The sequence below is a fragment of the Sprattus sprattus genome (genome assembly GCF_963457725.1).
Source record: "Sprattus sprattus genome assembly, chromosome: 13".
Lineage (NCBI taxonomy): Eukaryota > Metazoa > Chordata > Actinopteri > Clupeiformes > Clupeidae > Sprattus > Sprattus sprattus.
The window spans coordinates 1,149,418-1,165,099 of NC_137911.1; the positions used below are offsets into that span (position 1 = coordinate 1,149,418).

Consider the following 15,682-nt stretch of genomic DNA (forward strand, 5'->3'; position numbering starts at 1 on the left):
CGGATCAGCTCCCGCCCCCCACCGGGAGTACATTTACCACTCGCTGAAACCAGCTGCTGTTTTATCTTTTGCGCACGTGGAATGCTCCTGAGGAACTTCAAACTGTGGAATTTAATTTAGTTTATTTGAAACGAAGCTTTCCCCCCAATATATTGGCTTTTTGTAGCAAAGTAAGCTTCTCGTACGTGTGTTCATGTTAGGCAAGCCATTTGTCTTATTCTTCGACAAACTAAACGAAATTGTTTACCGCGCACACATCAGCATATTTTCATGTTGGACTATGTACGTGTTGTAGCGATTGAAAAGTGAAAGGGCTTCTGGATTTGAAACGGGCACCTAATTATGGTGGACAAAGGTCCGCTATTGACCTCTGCAATCATTTTTTATCTGTCCATTGGGGCAGCAATATTTCAAGTCCTCGAGGAGCCGAATTGGAAACTTGCCGTGAAACAGTACGGTGCTCAAAGGGAGAAAATTCTGAAAGACTACCCCTGTCTTACAAAAGATGACTTGGACAAGATTCTTGAGGTATGGCAAATAATGCTTTTATTAGTCTGGCATGACTCTCAAATCAATGAGAACATTGCGTAAAGGGTGCTGTTACCTTAGTTTATTTGTTGCCGTAAGGAGGGGACTATGTGGTGAAATCAAGTAATTCTAACATTCGAACAAGTCATTAAAACGTGTCATTGAGGACATCCAGACAACTGGGCTAATAGACCTAGGCTACTTGTTTTTAGCGCTCGTTTAGTCACATTGAATTTGCAAGGAATTTGTGGAAGAAAATGTGGGAAACAATGAAAGGAATTTGTGTTACTGTTAGGATAACCCATTCAGAACGAGAGGTCTGTAGTCTACTGATAAACACGTTTTCAATCCAAAGACGATGGTTAATCTTTAAAACTTGAACATTCCAATAGTCGTGCTGGAAATACATTATTTGGGTTGCTACCATATTTTTGCACAGCGCTATTGATGAAAATATGTTTGAAAGTTTTAAACTGAGTTTGCATGCCTGTCTTCCTAGAACCTGTTCTATACCCACTTTGCAACAATATAAACTGACAAGTTAAAACAGCTTCCTTAAGTGGACTTCATAATCAATTTAAAAGTTTGGTTAATTACATGTGCCCTTGATGAATGGTACTACAAGCTAACATCTATTCTTTAGATTTGATGTTGGCCCTTATCCACAGCTTCTCACACCTCTTTTTGCACCATACCATTGCTGCTTAATGAGTATCTGAGCCAGTGGTGTTCCTCATGGTTGATCTTAAAAGACTAAAAGCACTTGGAGGCACATTGTGTATTTCACTAAACTGGAGTAGACGAAGTATTTATTGCTCCTGTGGCTGTGTGTTGGGCCACTCACCGTCCACAACAACTTCTCTTGCACAACTAACATTTGAAGTCTCTTTTGGCCCTATAGCAAAGGATTGTGCAGAAAGTACACTTCACAAGTCAAAACATGATCCCCACAACTTCTCTTGTTTGTTCTGCACCTTTGCAATATATGACACGCTTATGACCCTGTAGGGTCAGTTGGAGATTACTAACTTGCAAAGGCTTACGATGATGGTTTGACTGATTTTCCTTTGAAGCTTGTGCACATTACATAATGGTAAAATTGATAAAACATCATCTTTCTTTAAAAATGAGCATTGCTTTCCTTCAGTACTGCATTGCTTTTCATGATTCGTAGTTCTGACATGACTCTGTTTCGACAAAGCTGGAAATGACTCCATAAACTTGTTTCAGGAGGACGGTGTTCATATGGTATTTTTTTTTATCCCATCGAATAAAGATTCTAATTCTTTTTTTTTTCTGTAAAGATTGGTCTCGCTACAAATTTAACTGTAGCCATATTTTGCAGGGAATGCAGAATATGGGTTGCGGCTAAATCCATGTTGTGGGAATCACTGAATATTTGAAATTCAGACGCGGAGGATCAAGTCTGGGCATGCCTCTCCCCAGAGGTGTCTTAAAGTTAGCCCCCTAGGTCCCCCTAACCTACAACCTTCACAAACTACTGCAACTGCACTGCAACAACTTCTCCACCCACCCACTTTGTCACGCCAGTCTTCAAGTGAAAGAGAGAGGCACAGAGTTCAAACTCCAGTGTGTAGGTAGTGGCACAGACTTGAGACCTGGTATTTCTCATCACATTTACACAGTGGGGAAAGATCCTGGGTCACAGGTTCATAACAGCAGGAATCTTCAATGTATGGCAATTGGTCATTTCTGTGCCATTTTGTATTGATGTTTTTAACATGCTCTAAAAAGGCAAAGCCATTTTCACCATTCTGTGGGGCCCATCATGCAACACTGGACAGTGGTTCCATGTTTTGAAATTGGAATTTGAAATGCACCACTATACCATAGGCCTTACTGTGAAAGTGGTTCAATGAGTAACGCCAACTTTAACAAGGTTATCAGACTGATTTTTACTTTCAAAGCCATTTACCTATTACAACCTATTGAATTTGGGGTCAAAGCTGCCAGACAAGTCAGCTCATATCTTTGATCAGTTAACATTAACATTTATTAATCTTCATCTTTATGTTCTTCTTCTGCCATGGGAGTCTATGGCTGCCCTGAGAACTGTATTGTATATGCATTTACATTTTCTAGGAAATGTTTATCAATGTACACTGTCCCTTTTCAAATAAACGCATAAATTACTCTAACCACATTGGGTAATTACTCTAACCACATCAGACCTGGGCTCTGTGGGCATCTGTAGTTACACAACGTCATACTCGCTGTGTTAGCATTTGAAATTACAGTTTAAAATAACCTTAAACTTCATCCAGAAGAGAGCACATCTGATCGTACAACTTTCAGACTGCAATATTCATTGTGCTGCAAAAGTACACGCAAAAGTAGAACACCATTTCACAAGCTTAAATTAGGTCTACAGAGTTGATTCACAGGTATAGCTTAAATACCCTATTTGGGGGGGGCCTTAAGGTTTTGTTTTTTTTAAATTCACTTCTGTGGTTGGAGACGAGAGTAAACGTTAACATGACAAAGCCTGATAACACGCTATGCGGATCAATAGAACATATTCCCTAAGTACCATCGGTGTTATCTTGGGTGTCGATTTATTCCAAACCCCTATTCAATATCAGGGATTTTCTTTTCAAAATCAGAATTTGCAAAAATGCTTACCTGCCGCATACAAAATGACCGCGGTGACTGCCAGACTTCAGTGTCATGAAACTTGCAGTTAGTGCTTCCAGCCAGACCCTAGACACAATGACCTACTGAAGTTTAATTGTACTTATTATTCCATCGTTTTTTGGTCCTTAAATTCACTGGTTCCTAATAGTAATAATAATAATATACTTTTTTTGTATAGCACCTTCTTTTTTACAAAACAAAACAGCTTAAAGTGCGATTCCTCACATATGGTTTACATCTGATTTTTTTTTTTTTTTTGTATTGCCGTTTTATCATTTATTCTTGAGGGCGTGTAACCAAAGAGATGGATTTACAGCTTAATTGCAGCTGTAATTGACAGATGAAGAGCTCAGCATTCCTGTGGATTAATGAAAGCCTATATTTCAGATGAAGATCTCAGCATGCCTGTGGATTAATGAAAGCTTATATTTCAGCATCAAGGTGTCTTTGGTTGTCAGGTGCGTCTTTGGGATCTCCTATCATGTAGAACAATGTAGCAGTCATATTGGAATAATTAAAAACCTTAAGTTTTCAGTTGTCACAGACCTTGTTTGGGTAGAGTCTGCCAGAAGCCGCTAAACAGGACGTGAGATCATCTCAGCAGGTGTTTGATGTATTGACATTGGCATTGACATGGACTTGAGACCCCTTGAGGTTTGGACCTCTTGAGGTTGTGCTTCTTCCTAGTGTGTCTATGGCAGCCCTGAGAACTGTATGGTAAAAATAATTGAAATGTGGCACACTGATCCTAACCCTGAGGGGACCATGTTGTATGACCTGGAAAACTGTATGAAGAGAGAAACAAATCTTGCACTTGAGGGTATGTCCGTTTATAATATTGAATCAAATCAGATTGTCCCTTTCTGTTATCCTTAACAATATCCTCCTTAGCAATGCTGTCTCGCATCTCAATGTTGTTATAGCTTTTCTCTCAGATAAAATCGCAAAACTTTAAACTTCCCTTTGAAAAATTAGCTCTCAGCTAACCCAGCTAGCTCGTTTGCTGAATATTTTGTCACTGTGAGTGATTTTTGAAACATCATGGGCTAAATCTGTTTGCAGGGATTTTGTGATGGGTCGGGTCTTCAGCAGTGCTCAGTTACACTTAATTTAAACGCCTTATTGTGTTGAAGCATCATCCCTTGCGTGAAGCCCTCCTTGTGTGTACCTGTGCAAGTCCACCGACCAAGGGCAGGACAGCCCCTCAGATAAGTCTCTTCCTTAACTATATAGTCTTTATCTTTAGGTATGTGCTTTCATGTTATCTGTCATGTAGCCAAGTAAGAAGGTGTCCTCGTGTTTAAAGACAGGGTGACCTCAATAATTTATGTTCGGTCCTTAGCATCTTATCCTGCTTTCTCTGTAGGGTTGGAGTACGGCCTGTCAGCAGTTGACTATCCCTTCACTTCCACTCTGCTGTACTTGTCTTTGTCTACCCAGATGCCTCAGTGATGGTCCCTCATCTAGCTCAATCTTTCAAAAATTGCCCTCCTGCTGTCCTGCTTAAGGTTCAACACCTCTAAGTAATATGACATGTCTTCTGGGGTGGCCTCCCATATCACATGACTGTGAACCTCACGTCAGTATGACATCTGCACATAAATGTTTTAACAACTTCAGTTCATTGAGTTGGATCCTTGTAGTTGTATAAAACTTTGAACTTTGGAAGTGAACTTGTTTGGTACACAGTCATATGTTGTACATCAGAGGGTTTTCTTGAAAGCTGGACTTGTATCATCTTCATTAGGCAGCCAATAACCCCAAGTGTTTTGGGGAACAGTGAAGGGAGTCAATGTATTTGTTGTCTTCATAAAGCTTAACTTTTACGAAAAGTGCTGACCATACATGGAAAAAAAAGAACTGTCTTATCAGAGGGCCATAGGTCATGTTGTACATCGTAAAGTCATTGTTTTATGGTTTCAAGTTGAAGCCTGATTATCCTTAAGTCTCACAGAGTTCCAATATTGGTCATAAGTTTGACAACTCTTCATATGTTGGTAGGGATATGGTCTTAAGTATCAGTGGCGCAAAGGGGCGCCGCACCATGGGAGCGCCAAAGCGATGGTAAAAAAAAAAAAAAATGTTTGGGGAATTTTCTATATGTAGCTGCTGTTGTGCGTTTCTAAATCATTTCTGCATTTCCTTAATGTTATATAACATTTTAGAGGACTAAACAGACTAGAGTATGCGCCTCATCTCTTAAGATTCCATAATAGAATTTTGACATAGAAGAGGGAGAGTGAGCACCGTGACCGCTCAACACACAAGCAGTTAGAACTAGGCTACGAGTAGTGAGTTGGTTGGATGGAAGATGGATAAAGCAAAAAAGCTGTCAGGAGCTGAAAACAGAAAAAGAAAGAGGGAAAAAGAGAAGACATGTCAGGGGATGCAACAGCAATTAAATAAGTGGATGGTGAAAGGCAACAGGTAGGTTTTAAGGTGTCTTTACGTTTGTGCTTGGAGGCTTGCAAATAATGTTAACAGACTAGCTAGCAGGCTAGCTAGCGTTTGCTAACATAGAAATGTAGCAGCCAAATGGCTAATTTAAGCCTCATCAATTAGGCTGATGATAGCTACATTTAGATTTTGGTTAAACCCTACTGTACCAATCCCATGTATGACACATCTCAATTTTATTAAGGCAAAATAACAACTGGAAACGTAACTCTGGATACCATGGTTACCATTAGCTGTTCATGTTAGCTGTGCTGTCAAACATACAGGCTATCTGTTGGCATGGTGCAATACAAGATAAATGGGCAAGGGAAAAGGCACGGCGTGTTATTATTTAGTAGCAACTAAAGAGCACTCTAGAATATTTTGGTAGCAGCATTGTTACACATCATCACCTTAAAAGATCTTTATTTGTAGACTTACTTTTGCGTTTTAAGGCATTATTTTTGCAATGGTTATCATTTTATTGTTAATGTTTGCAACTGTTTATTATTTGTTAACATTGTTACTAATACATATATATATATATATATATATATATATATATATATATATACATGGGGCGCCAAAATTGTTGCTGCATACCCCCCTGACATTGGGCAGTTGCACCCCTGTTAAGTATTTGTATTCAGCCTCTGTGATGAACCAGGACATCACTGAGTCTGAGTCACTGTGCAATTAAGGATGTGTGCCTCCAATACACTGGAGGTCAGCTTGTACTCTTTATATTTGGATTTAGTTACAGATTACCATTGCATATACGACAAGGCAGTTGGTGGTTGATGGTCAAGCCTTTCTCCATGCTGTGATGATCATGCCAAGTAAGACGGCTGAGGAAACCCTATCAGTGATTAACCTGAGTGCTCTTTGTCTTCCAAATGTGTCTTGCAGTGCAGAGGCCTATTCCAAACTCTTCCGACAATGTCATGCTACTTTGGATAATTTCATACGCAATTTAGATTTAGGTTTAGGTTATAGCTTTGCTGGTTACACTGTGATTATTAGCTGAATAAAACTGAATACAAAGAATTAATGTATGTTGTTTGAATTAGAATTGTGTTACTGGTACATTAACATGTGAGCCGCAGACCTCCATTATTCTAGCCCACATGGGTCATTACAGGTAGTTGCCTGTTCAGTGGCAGGTGTGGTAAACGTTGGACAAGTTCATTAGACCAGACACAAGAGATGTAATCGCATGTCAAGCACTAATGTCAGCTTTTTGCTTTGCTGACTCAACAAGGAGTTTTTTGGCTTTAAAGAGCCAGATTGATCTGTGTGATCTACTGCAGTGCGACATTGCTCTCCCATGGGACTACTTGTGCACAGTATCGGGGAACTTTGTATTGAAGAGAATGATTCCAAGTGTATTATGTAACATGACTGATTGTCCCTAACCTAAGCTTTTTGTTTGTAGTATAAATGGGATTATGTGAAATTATTTGAAGTCACTACTGATGTTATGTCCTCTAGTATTCTGTTGAGCTCTGTGTGTTGCTGTTGTAGTAGAAATTTGTGTTGTAACTCATATCAGTTTATTTTAACTTGGTCTATTGGCCTCTTAAAGTCCCTCAGCGCCATGTGTACTCTGGCCTTTAAGAGGAATGGAAAACTACCCGCAGAGTGCTGCGCTTTGCTGCCAATTGAGATGTCCTGATAACAGTTAGAGTTTGTCATTGTGAGGTTTTGCCATACTCAGCTTTTTCTCAGTTACCAGCAGTCTACACTTTCACTTCAGGCTGTGACCGCAGAATGGCTTTTTAAATTCTGTGTTTTACATTTTCTTATTGGTTACCTCTGAAATGTGTTAATGAAATATAGGTGTGTAAAAAATGATCTGATCGTTGATTAGTGTAGCCTGTCTCCTATGAGATTACCTTGAACATTAAAGATGGAAAGGACTGAGAAAGGAAACAAAGAAACAGAAGACACTAGTATATGCATGCCAGGATCATTTCATATTTAAACCAGAATACTTACAGTACCAGCACCGTTTTTCTTTAGTTTTAGTACTTTCTACATAGTGTTGATGTCTTCAGTATCTATCTACTATGAAAACACGTATGGAATTGTGTAGTTAACAAAAAATGTATATTTATAAATGTTTTATTTTAGACTCAAAGTTGATGATGTCTTTGCAAACTCTTGGCATTCTCTTAATCAGCTTCATGAGGTAGTCACCTGGAATGGTTTTCCAAAAGCCATGAAGTTGTTTCCAGAGGTGCTGAGCCCTTGCTGGCTGATTTTCCTTCACTCTGCAGTCCAACTAATCCCAAACCATCTCAATTGGGTTTAGGTCAGGTGATTGTGGAGGCTAGGTCATCTGACGCAACACTCCTCCACGCTCCGTCTAGTTCAAATAGCCACTACATAGCCTGGAGGTGTGTTTGGGGTCATTGTCCTGTTAAAACAAATGAAATGGTTCCACTAAGCACAAACCGGATGGGATGGCATGTCTTTGATAGTTTTCTTTATTTTCCGGATTGACCGACTTTCATGTCATAAAGTAATGATGAACTGTCGTATCGTTACTTAGTTGAGTGGTTCTTGCAATAATATGTAATAGTACAGTAGTTGTACTAGTAGTATAAGGGCTATACACTTTTTACCAACCCTACCTCTGCACAACACTATTTATGGTTCCAAACACATTAAGAAGGCAAGAAATCTCACAAATGAACTCTTGACAAGGCACACCTGTTAATTGAAAACCGTTCCAGGTGACAACCTCATGAATCTGAATGAGAGAATTCCAAGAGTGTGCAAAGCTGTCATAAAAGCAAAAGGTGGCTACTCTGAAGAATCTAAAATATAAAACAAATTCTGGTTTGTTTGATACCTTTTTGTCTACTACATCATTCCATATATGTCCTTTCATAGTTTTGACGTATTCAGTATTTATCTACAGTGTAGAAAATAATAAAGAAAAAACAAGTGAATGAGAAGGTGTGTCCAAACTTTTGAGTGGTACTGTATATGCAAAAGTTTGTACATTGAACAGTATGTAAAAAGATTTAAAGTGACCTTCTTTGCTGAAAACAATATAATGGGAAGTGATCGAGAGTAAGAAGTCAGTATTTCATACTTCCTTTCTTCTAGTACATGTCCAATTCATTCTCTTCTACAAGACTCTAGTCTGTGTGGTGGATAGTTGTTCCACAGCAGACTCCTAGTGTGTGTGTTCTACTGGTGTGGTGTGTGTGGTGGATAGTTGTTCCACAGCAGACTCCTAGTGTGTGTGTTCTACTGGTGTGAGGTGGATAGTTGTTCCACAGCAGACTCCTAGTGTGTGTGTTCTACTGGCGTGGTGTGTGTGGTGGATAGTTGTTCCACAGCAGACTCCTAGTGTGTGTGTTCTACTGGCGTGGTGTGTGTGGTGGATAGTTGTTCCACAGCAGACTCCTAGTGTGTGTGTTCTACTGGCGTGGTGTGTGTGGTGGATAGTTGTTCCACAGCAGACTCCTAGTGTGTGTGTTCTACTGGCGTGGTGTGTGTGGTGGATAGTTGTTCCACAGCAGACTCCTAGTGTGTGTGTTCTAATGGTGTGTGTGTGGTGGATGATTGTTCCACAGCCAATGTCCCCCTGGACTCCTTGGGTGCAGCTTTGGGATGTGGAAGGCTGCTATTATTGTTGACTGCTTACTTTAGTGGTGTGTTGCATCGGCAGCTGGTGTGCTTTTCCTGGTAGTTGTTTTGCCTTGCAGTGATTCTGTGTTTAGTGACCACAACGGGAAATACATAACAATGTAATTTAAAAATATTAAGTAAATATTAAGACTGTAGTGAGGAAATATGGGTTCTAGGTGTGTGTGTGACGGGAAAAATAGATGACAATACGTGAGGACCGCAAAGTAATGCAGTAATGTTTGTGGTGATTCAGCAGGCTATAAGAGCTCCCACAGTACTGGTAATCCCAAAGCCTGTATTACTGGTAGAGGATGTGCTGAGAACGTAGTTATATTAGTGTGACTATAGCAATAACATATACCCTGAGTCAGAACACATGGATTTTTTCCCCCGAAGATTTAGTCTGACTCTCAGAAATGGGTCCCTTGTGCTAGCAGTTAGGGACCTCCCACGACAGCCAGACCTCTCAACACCCTATGCAAGTAATCATACAAACATCTTATCTCAAACAATGTATTGTGATATCACTGCCACAACACTGATACTTCACACAATTCTTCCCAGCAACAGCAGCCTCAAGAGAACATCACAGGGCTTGGCAAGTTATTATGGAAGGTAATAGTTGAACACTGTTTATCCGACATGCCTTCAAAGTTTGCAGTTTGCATCAATGCAGCAAATGTAAAGAGAACAAAAGAACAACCTGAATGAGATAAAGAGATGAGATGGGGTGAGATGAGGGAAATCAGCCAAGGAAAGGGTAAAAGCAAGAGTGAGAGAAGAGACAGACCTAGTGTACTTAAAATGGCTGCAGCTGAATAGCACAGAAGTCTGATTAATTGACATTGAATGATTGTAATTGAATTAAATCTAGATGCCAGTGATATTGATAATGATCAGTCGGGCTGTAGTCATCTCAAGTATCTCATTAATCCTCTGCTGATGACTTTGCAACTTTCTTTACTGAAAACATTATTCCATAATACATAAAACAAAAAGCTAGCATGATACTACATTTATATACATTTGCACATAACTTGAAAATTGCAAAAATCCTTTGGTTCTGTATGGCAATGGAGAAGTTTGTTACAAGCAACCAGGTGTTAAAGGAATGCACAATATGATGGTTAGTGAGTGTGATCAGGCCATAATGAATCTCATAGCAGTCATTGCATGGGGGTTACTGTGAATCCAAACAATGGATGTCTCTATGTGTGTGAGGAGAAGAGAGGTCCTCTGATGAGATACCATTTGGCCCTCTGACTTTGGAAGTCTGAAAATCTGTTGAGTGTTTTCTGGCTGTGGGGAAAAGTTAATGCACGCGCATTCTTCAATGTCTATGTCTTCGCATTCTCCTATATGTCTTGAATTGGGCAGTTTTAGAATTCTCCTAAATGTGTGTGAATCCCTACAGTGTATTGATGCCAACTGGCTCAGAACTCCTCCCATGTCCTTATTGAACTGTTGACCATGGGTGCCATCACAGGAAGGAGGTGGGAATGTTTGTACACAGACTGAACAGTCTATTGGTTCTGTCTCTGAAAGTGTCTGTGAGCATATCGGCCTCTTCACGTGGTAATGACCTTGTTTCATGTGGTGCTGTCCTTTTTCTACTAGGTGGTGTCTGATGCTTCAGGACAAGGTGTCACAATAACTGGAGACAAAACCTTTAATAACTGGAACTGGCCCAATGCTGTCATCTTTGCTGCTACAGTTATCACAACCATTGGTATGTTGAAACAGAATGAGGATGTGACAGGGAAAAGTTTGTATTTATATTTTAAACCTGACAGACATTTTGAAAATATGCATAAATATCCTTATTAACTTGACTCCAACCAACCAAACACCCTCACAGGTGCAGTTATTTATTCTTTAAGCTGTTGTCAGTGTCTGAGTCGAAATGTACAGCACATATTTTTGATAACATAGCCTTGCACAAAGAATAAGACCGGGGGTTTGTCTTCGGATTTGTAGTAATCAGAGATGACTGCTAACAACAGTTAAATGGTCATACAGTGTTTAAAATGTGGAGACATGTTTGAATATTTCTTGGCTGAAAATTATTTCTTCATGATGTATTGATGGCACCACATTTGCTTGTGTTGATTTCTGTCCCAGGTTATGGCAACATCGCTCCTAAGACCGCTGCTGGCAGGGTCTTCTGCATCTTCTACGGGCTCTTTGGAGTGCCACTGTGTTTCACGTGGATCAGTGAATTGGGCAAGTTTTTTGGTGGTCGGGCAAAACACTTGGGCCACTACCTCACCAAGAGAGGGGTCTCACTGGTAATAACATTTTTGTATGTATTTACATATTCATTGAAAGTTTGTCACTTTAAATTCTTAAAACTGTCCTATTACCTTGCAGCGGAAGACTCAGATCATCTGTACTGCCATATTTCTTCTGTGGGGTGTTCTGTTGCATCTGGTCATCCCTCCATTTGTCTTCATGTCACAAGAAGGCTGGACCTACATCGAGGGCTTATACTTCTCCTTTGTCACCTTAACTACAATTGGTTTTGGTGACCTAGTTGCAGGTTAGTTTTTCTTAATTTTCCTTTTTTAAGTGCAGGGCGGAACATTTCTTGCTGTAAGGGGCCAGTTTATTTGTCCATATACAGTCGTATGCAAAAGTTTGGGCACCCCTCTAAGGCTGCATGATAATTTACTCTGTCTTCACTAAAATATTTATTTTGTAGTTATCACTGAGTGCTGGGGGGTTTTCCAGACAAAGATATTTAGTGTAGCAGTATTTATTTGTGTGAAATTAAATCAAATGTGAAAAATAGGCTGAGCAAAAGTTTGGACACCCTCATAATTTAGTTGATTTGAATACCTGTACCTACTCAATGCTGATAAACTGCAACACAGAATTAGTCTGATTAGCTTGTTAAGCCTTTAATTCCATAGAAAGCTGCATCCAACCATTAGAAAAGGTATTTAAGGTAGCCAATTGCAAGTTGTGCTTCTCTTTGATTCTCCTCTGAACAATGGCAACATGGGGGCATCAAAACAGCTATCAAATGATCTGAAAACAGAGATTGTTCAGCAGTTTGGTTTAGGGGAAGGCTACAAAACGTTATCCTGGAGGTTTCAGCTATCAGTTTCCACTGTGATGAATTTTATTATGAAGTGGAAGGCAACAGGCACAGTTCTTGCTAAGACCAGAAGTGGCAGGCCAAGAAAAATAACAGGCAAAGGCGAATAATGGTCAGAATGGTCAAGGACAACCCTCAGACCACCTCCAAAGACCTGCAAGGTCATCTTGCTGCAGATGGTGTCACTGTGCATTGCTCAACCATTCAGCGCACACTGCACAGAAAACAGCTGTATGGGAGAGTGATGCAGAAGAAGCCTTTTCCGCTCACACGCCACAAACAAGCTCGCTTGAGGTTTGCCAAACTACATTTCAACAAGCCAGGCTCATTTAGGAACAAAGTGCTGTGGAATGATGAGACAGATATTTGGTCACAACAAGAGGCGTTACGCATGGAGGCAAATGAATACAGCATTCCTAGAAAAGCACTTGCTGCCCACAGTAAAATTTGGTGGGGGGTCCATCATGCTGTGGGACTGTATGGCTAGTACAGGAACTGGAAATCTAGTTAAAGTTGATGGTTGCATGGATTCAACTCAGTACCAGCAAATTCTTGACAATAATGTTCAAGAATCTGTAACAAAGCTGAAGTTATGGCGGAGTTGGGTGTTCCAGCAGGACAATAACACGAAACATTGCTCCAAATCCACTAAGCCATTTATGCAGAGGAACAACTACAATGTTCTGGAATGGCCATCCCAGTCCCCAGACTTTAATATAATTGAAAATATATGGGATGACTTGAAGCGGGCTGTCCACGCTAGGCACCCATCAAACCTTACGGAGCTGGAGCTGTATTGTAAGGAAGAATGGTCCAAAAAACCTTCATCCAGAATCCAGACACTCATCAGAGGCAATAAGAAGCGTCTAGAGGCTGTTATTTTGGCAAAAGGAGGCTCTAGTAAATATTATTGTAATTTTTCTGTTGGGGTGCCCAAATGTAATGTATGCACCTGTCTAATTCTGTTATTATACATTTGGCATATTCTCTGTTTATCTAATTAACCTTATTTCACTTCTAAAACATCACTGTGTCCATGTAGTATTATATATGTGACAAAGAAGTTCCTGATCCAAACGCCCAACCATTTATAAATGAAAGTAATGAAGATTATCAGGGGTGCCTAAACTTTTGCATACGACTGTACATGTCAGTTTACATGTTCATTTGGTCAATCTTTAAATTCTTGGTAATATTTTCTGTTCACTTTCTTTAGGTATAGACCCCAATGCAGACTACCCAACCTTGTACCGCTACTTTGTGGAGGTCTGGATCTACTTAGGCTTGGCTTGGCTCTCTCTCTTCTTCAATTGGAAAGTGCGTATGGTGGTGGAGGCACATAAGGCTCTGAAGAAGCGGCGGAAGCGGCGAAAGCTCTCTCTAGAAGAGCCACGTCACTTTAAGGAGAGCCACAAACCTCTAAGTCTGGCGCCCTCTCCTAATGAAGTCAATATATTCGGCTTCCTTTCCAAGAGACAAGAGGGCTACAGTGACCTCATCAAACAGCTGGGCTCAAAGAAGGCGAATGGGGGCCATGGTTCAAGCACAATCATTGCTGCCAGCAGCAGATCCAAGGATCCTAACCGTACCCAGAGCTGTAGCGATGCGCCCATCTCCAGTGGCAACCCCATCCTTAACCTGGACCGCTCTCCCAGGCAGAAACGGCGCTACAGTTTTAGTGACCGGGTGACCGTGGCCTTTTCCAAGTCCAAAAACTACTTATTGGGCCAGGACAGTGGGCTGCTCTTGAATGAGGCCCAAAGTGAAGGGGACCTGGAGGGGGACCAGGAGAGGTTGTATGAGAACCAACTAGACAAAGAGGCTGGCCAAAACCCCAGAGACCGAGGGATGGGCAGCTTCAGTGGCAGCAGACACACATGGGACTCTAAACAATACAAATCAAGGGTCTTTCAGAATGCCAATATTACTTTTATAGATGAGGAAAAGCTACACAACAACATGGATGATGAGGATCCCAATGACACCAAGGCAAAGCTTTCTGTGACCACAGATGAGAACATAGACTCAGACTCGGACACAGACTCCAAAGAGGAGGAGCACTCTGAGTCCGAGGAGTCCGTCTTCACCACAGACGGCTCAGACCATTGTCACTCCTATGAGCAGCTGGTGGAGGAGTACTCTAAAGAGGACAACACTGAATCTTGAACCGTCCTGCCTGATGCCGGTGGTCCTTAAACACAAACTGCCAAACTGAGTAAAGGATCTTTTCTTATCTCTGTAAAAATGAAATGAAGGATTTGAAATCATTTGAATTTGCATCCTCCATTCACCTTCTCCAGTTAATCCTTGACTTCTTATGTTGAATGTTTCAAATGCATCAAAGTATGTTTCCGGTTGGATCTCTCTAAGAACCGAGATATTTTTATTTATTTTTAACTTGAAACAGTAAATGTCTGCTAATGAACAAAGATTTTCAGATTTCCCAAGATTTTATGTTATGAAGTTTTCTTTATGCCAATGTGAAAGTGTTTTTGAAAATCAATGTATTAAGTTCAAATGTCCAGTGTTTCCTGTAGAAATGTACCAACTGATGATTAACTTGATCATAGTACTTGCCAATTGTTTTATGAAGAATGAGGGAAAGGATTATCTTTCCTTTCTATGCACCATATTGGTGTTGTATTTTCACTCAGAAGTATGGCTCCATTCCTCCTGTCCAATTATATACTGTCGTCTGTTTTCAAGATTGAAATTGGAATGAGCATTCAGTCACTTTAATGTCTAGCTCCATCTGCGCCTTGTTTCTATTCAGCAGATGTCCAGTAAATGTTAGTGGGGATGTTGGCCAGTTGTCATGGCAAGCAGAACTGTTTTGGCAAATTGTGAGTAAATCGAATACTATGAATATCTGTTAAAGTGAATCCTTGATTAGATTATTTACATGTATGATCTAATTGTTTGATTGTAGATAATTAAATAGTACATTTTGACAATTGGCAAAGCCAATTAAATGTGTATTTGTAATCCACGTTATTGATAGGATCAAGTCTACAATACATATTATTTGACCATTTTAGGGATCAAAACATGGCAATTCTATTTGCTCAGGATGACGTGGAGCTATAAAAACAATAATGATAATAATTTTATTTTGACCAGGTACATCAAATAGGTAAAGGCTCTGGGCTCTGTAAAGCACCGTGAGACGATTGTATTGTTATGGCGCTATATACATAAAATTGAATGGAATTGTAATGAATATATCAAATCTATCTCTAGCCATGCTCTGAGATAACCCAGACTATAGCAAACATGAAGTGAAGCCATAATGTCAGGAGTGCTTTCTTTAAAAAATAA

The 15,682-nt window shown here is 40.2% G+C and overlaps 1 protein-coding gene across 1 annotated transcript; it reads left to right on the forward strand.

Annotated features, from left to right (window-relative positions):
• Positions 1–342: 342 nt before the first annotated feature.
• kcnk5a (potassium channel, subfamily K, member 5a) lies at positions 343–14,530 on the forward strand (the record flags this gene model as incomplete). Its single annotated transcript, XM_080850023.1, has 5 exons — positions 343–528; positions 10,882–10,993; positions 11,386–11,552; positions 11,635–11,803; positions 13,581–14,530. The coding sequence occupies 5 exons, from the start codon at positions 343–345 to the stop codon at positions 14,528–14,530; spliced, it is 1,584 nt and encodes a 527-aa protein (XP_080706149.1).
• Positions 14,531–15,682: the final 1,152 nt, after the last annotated feature.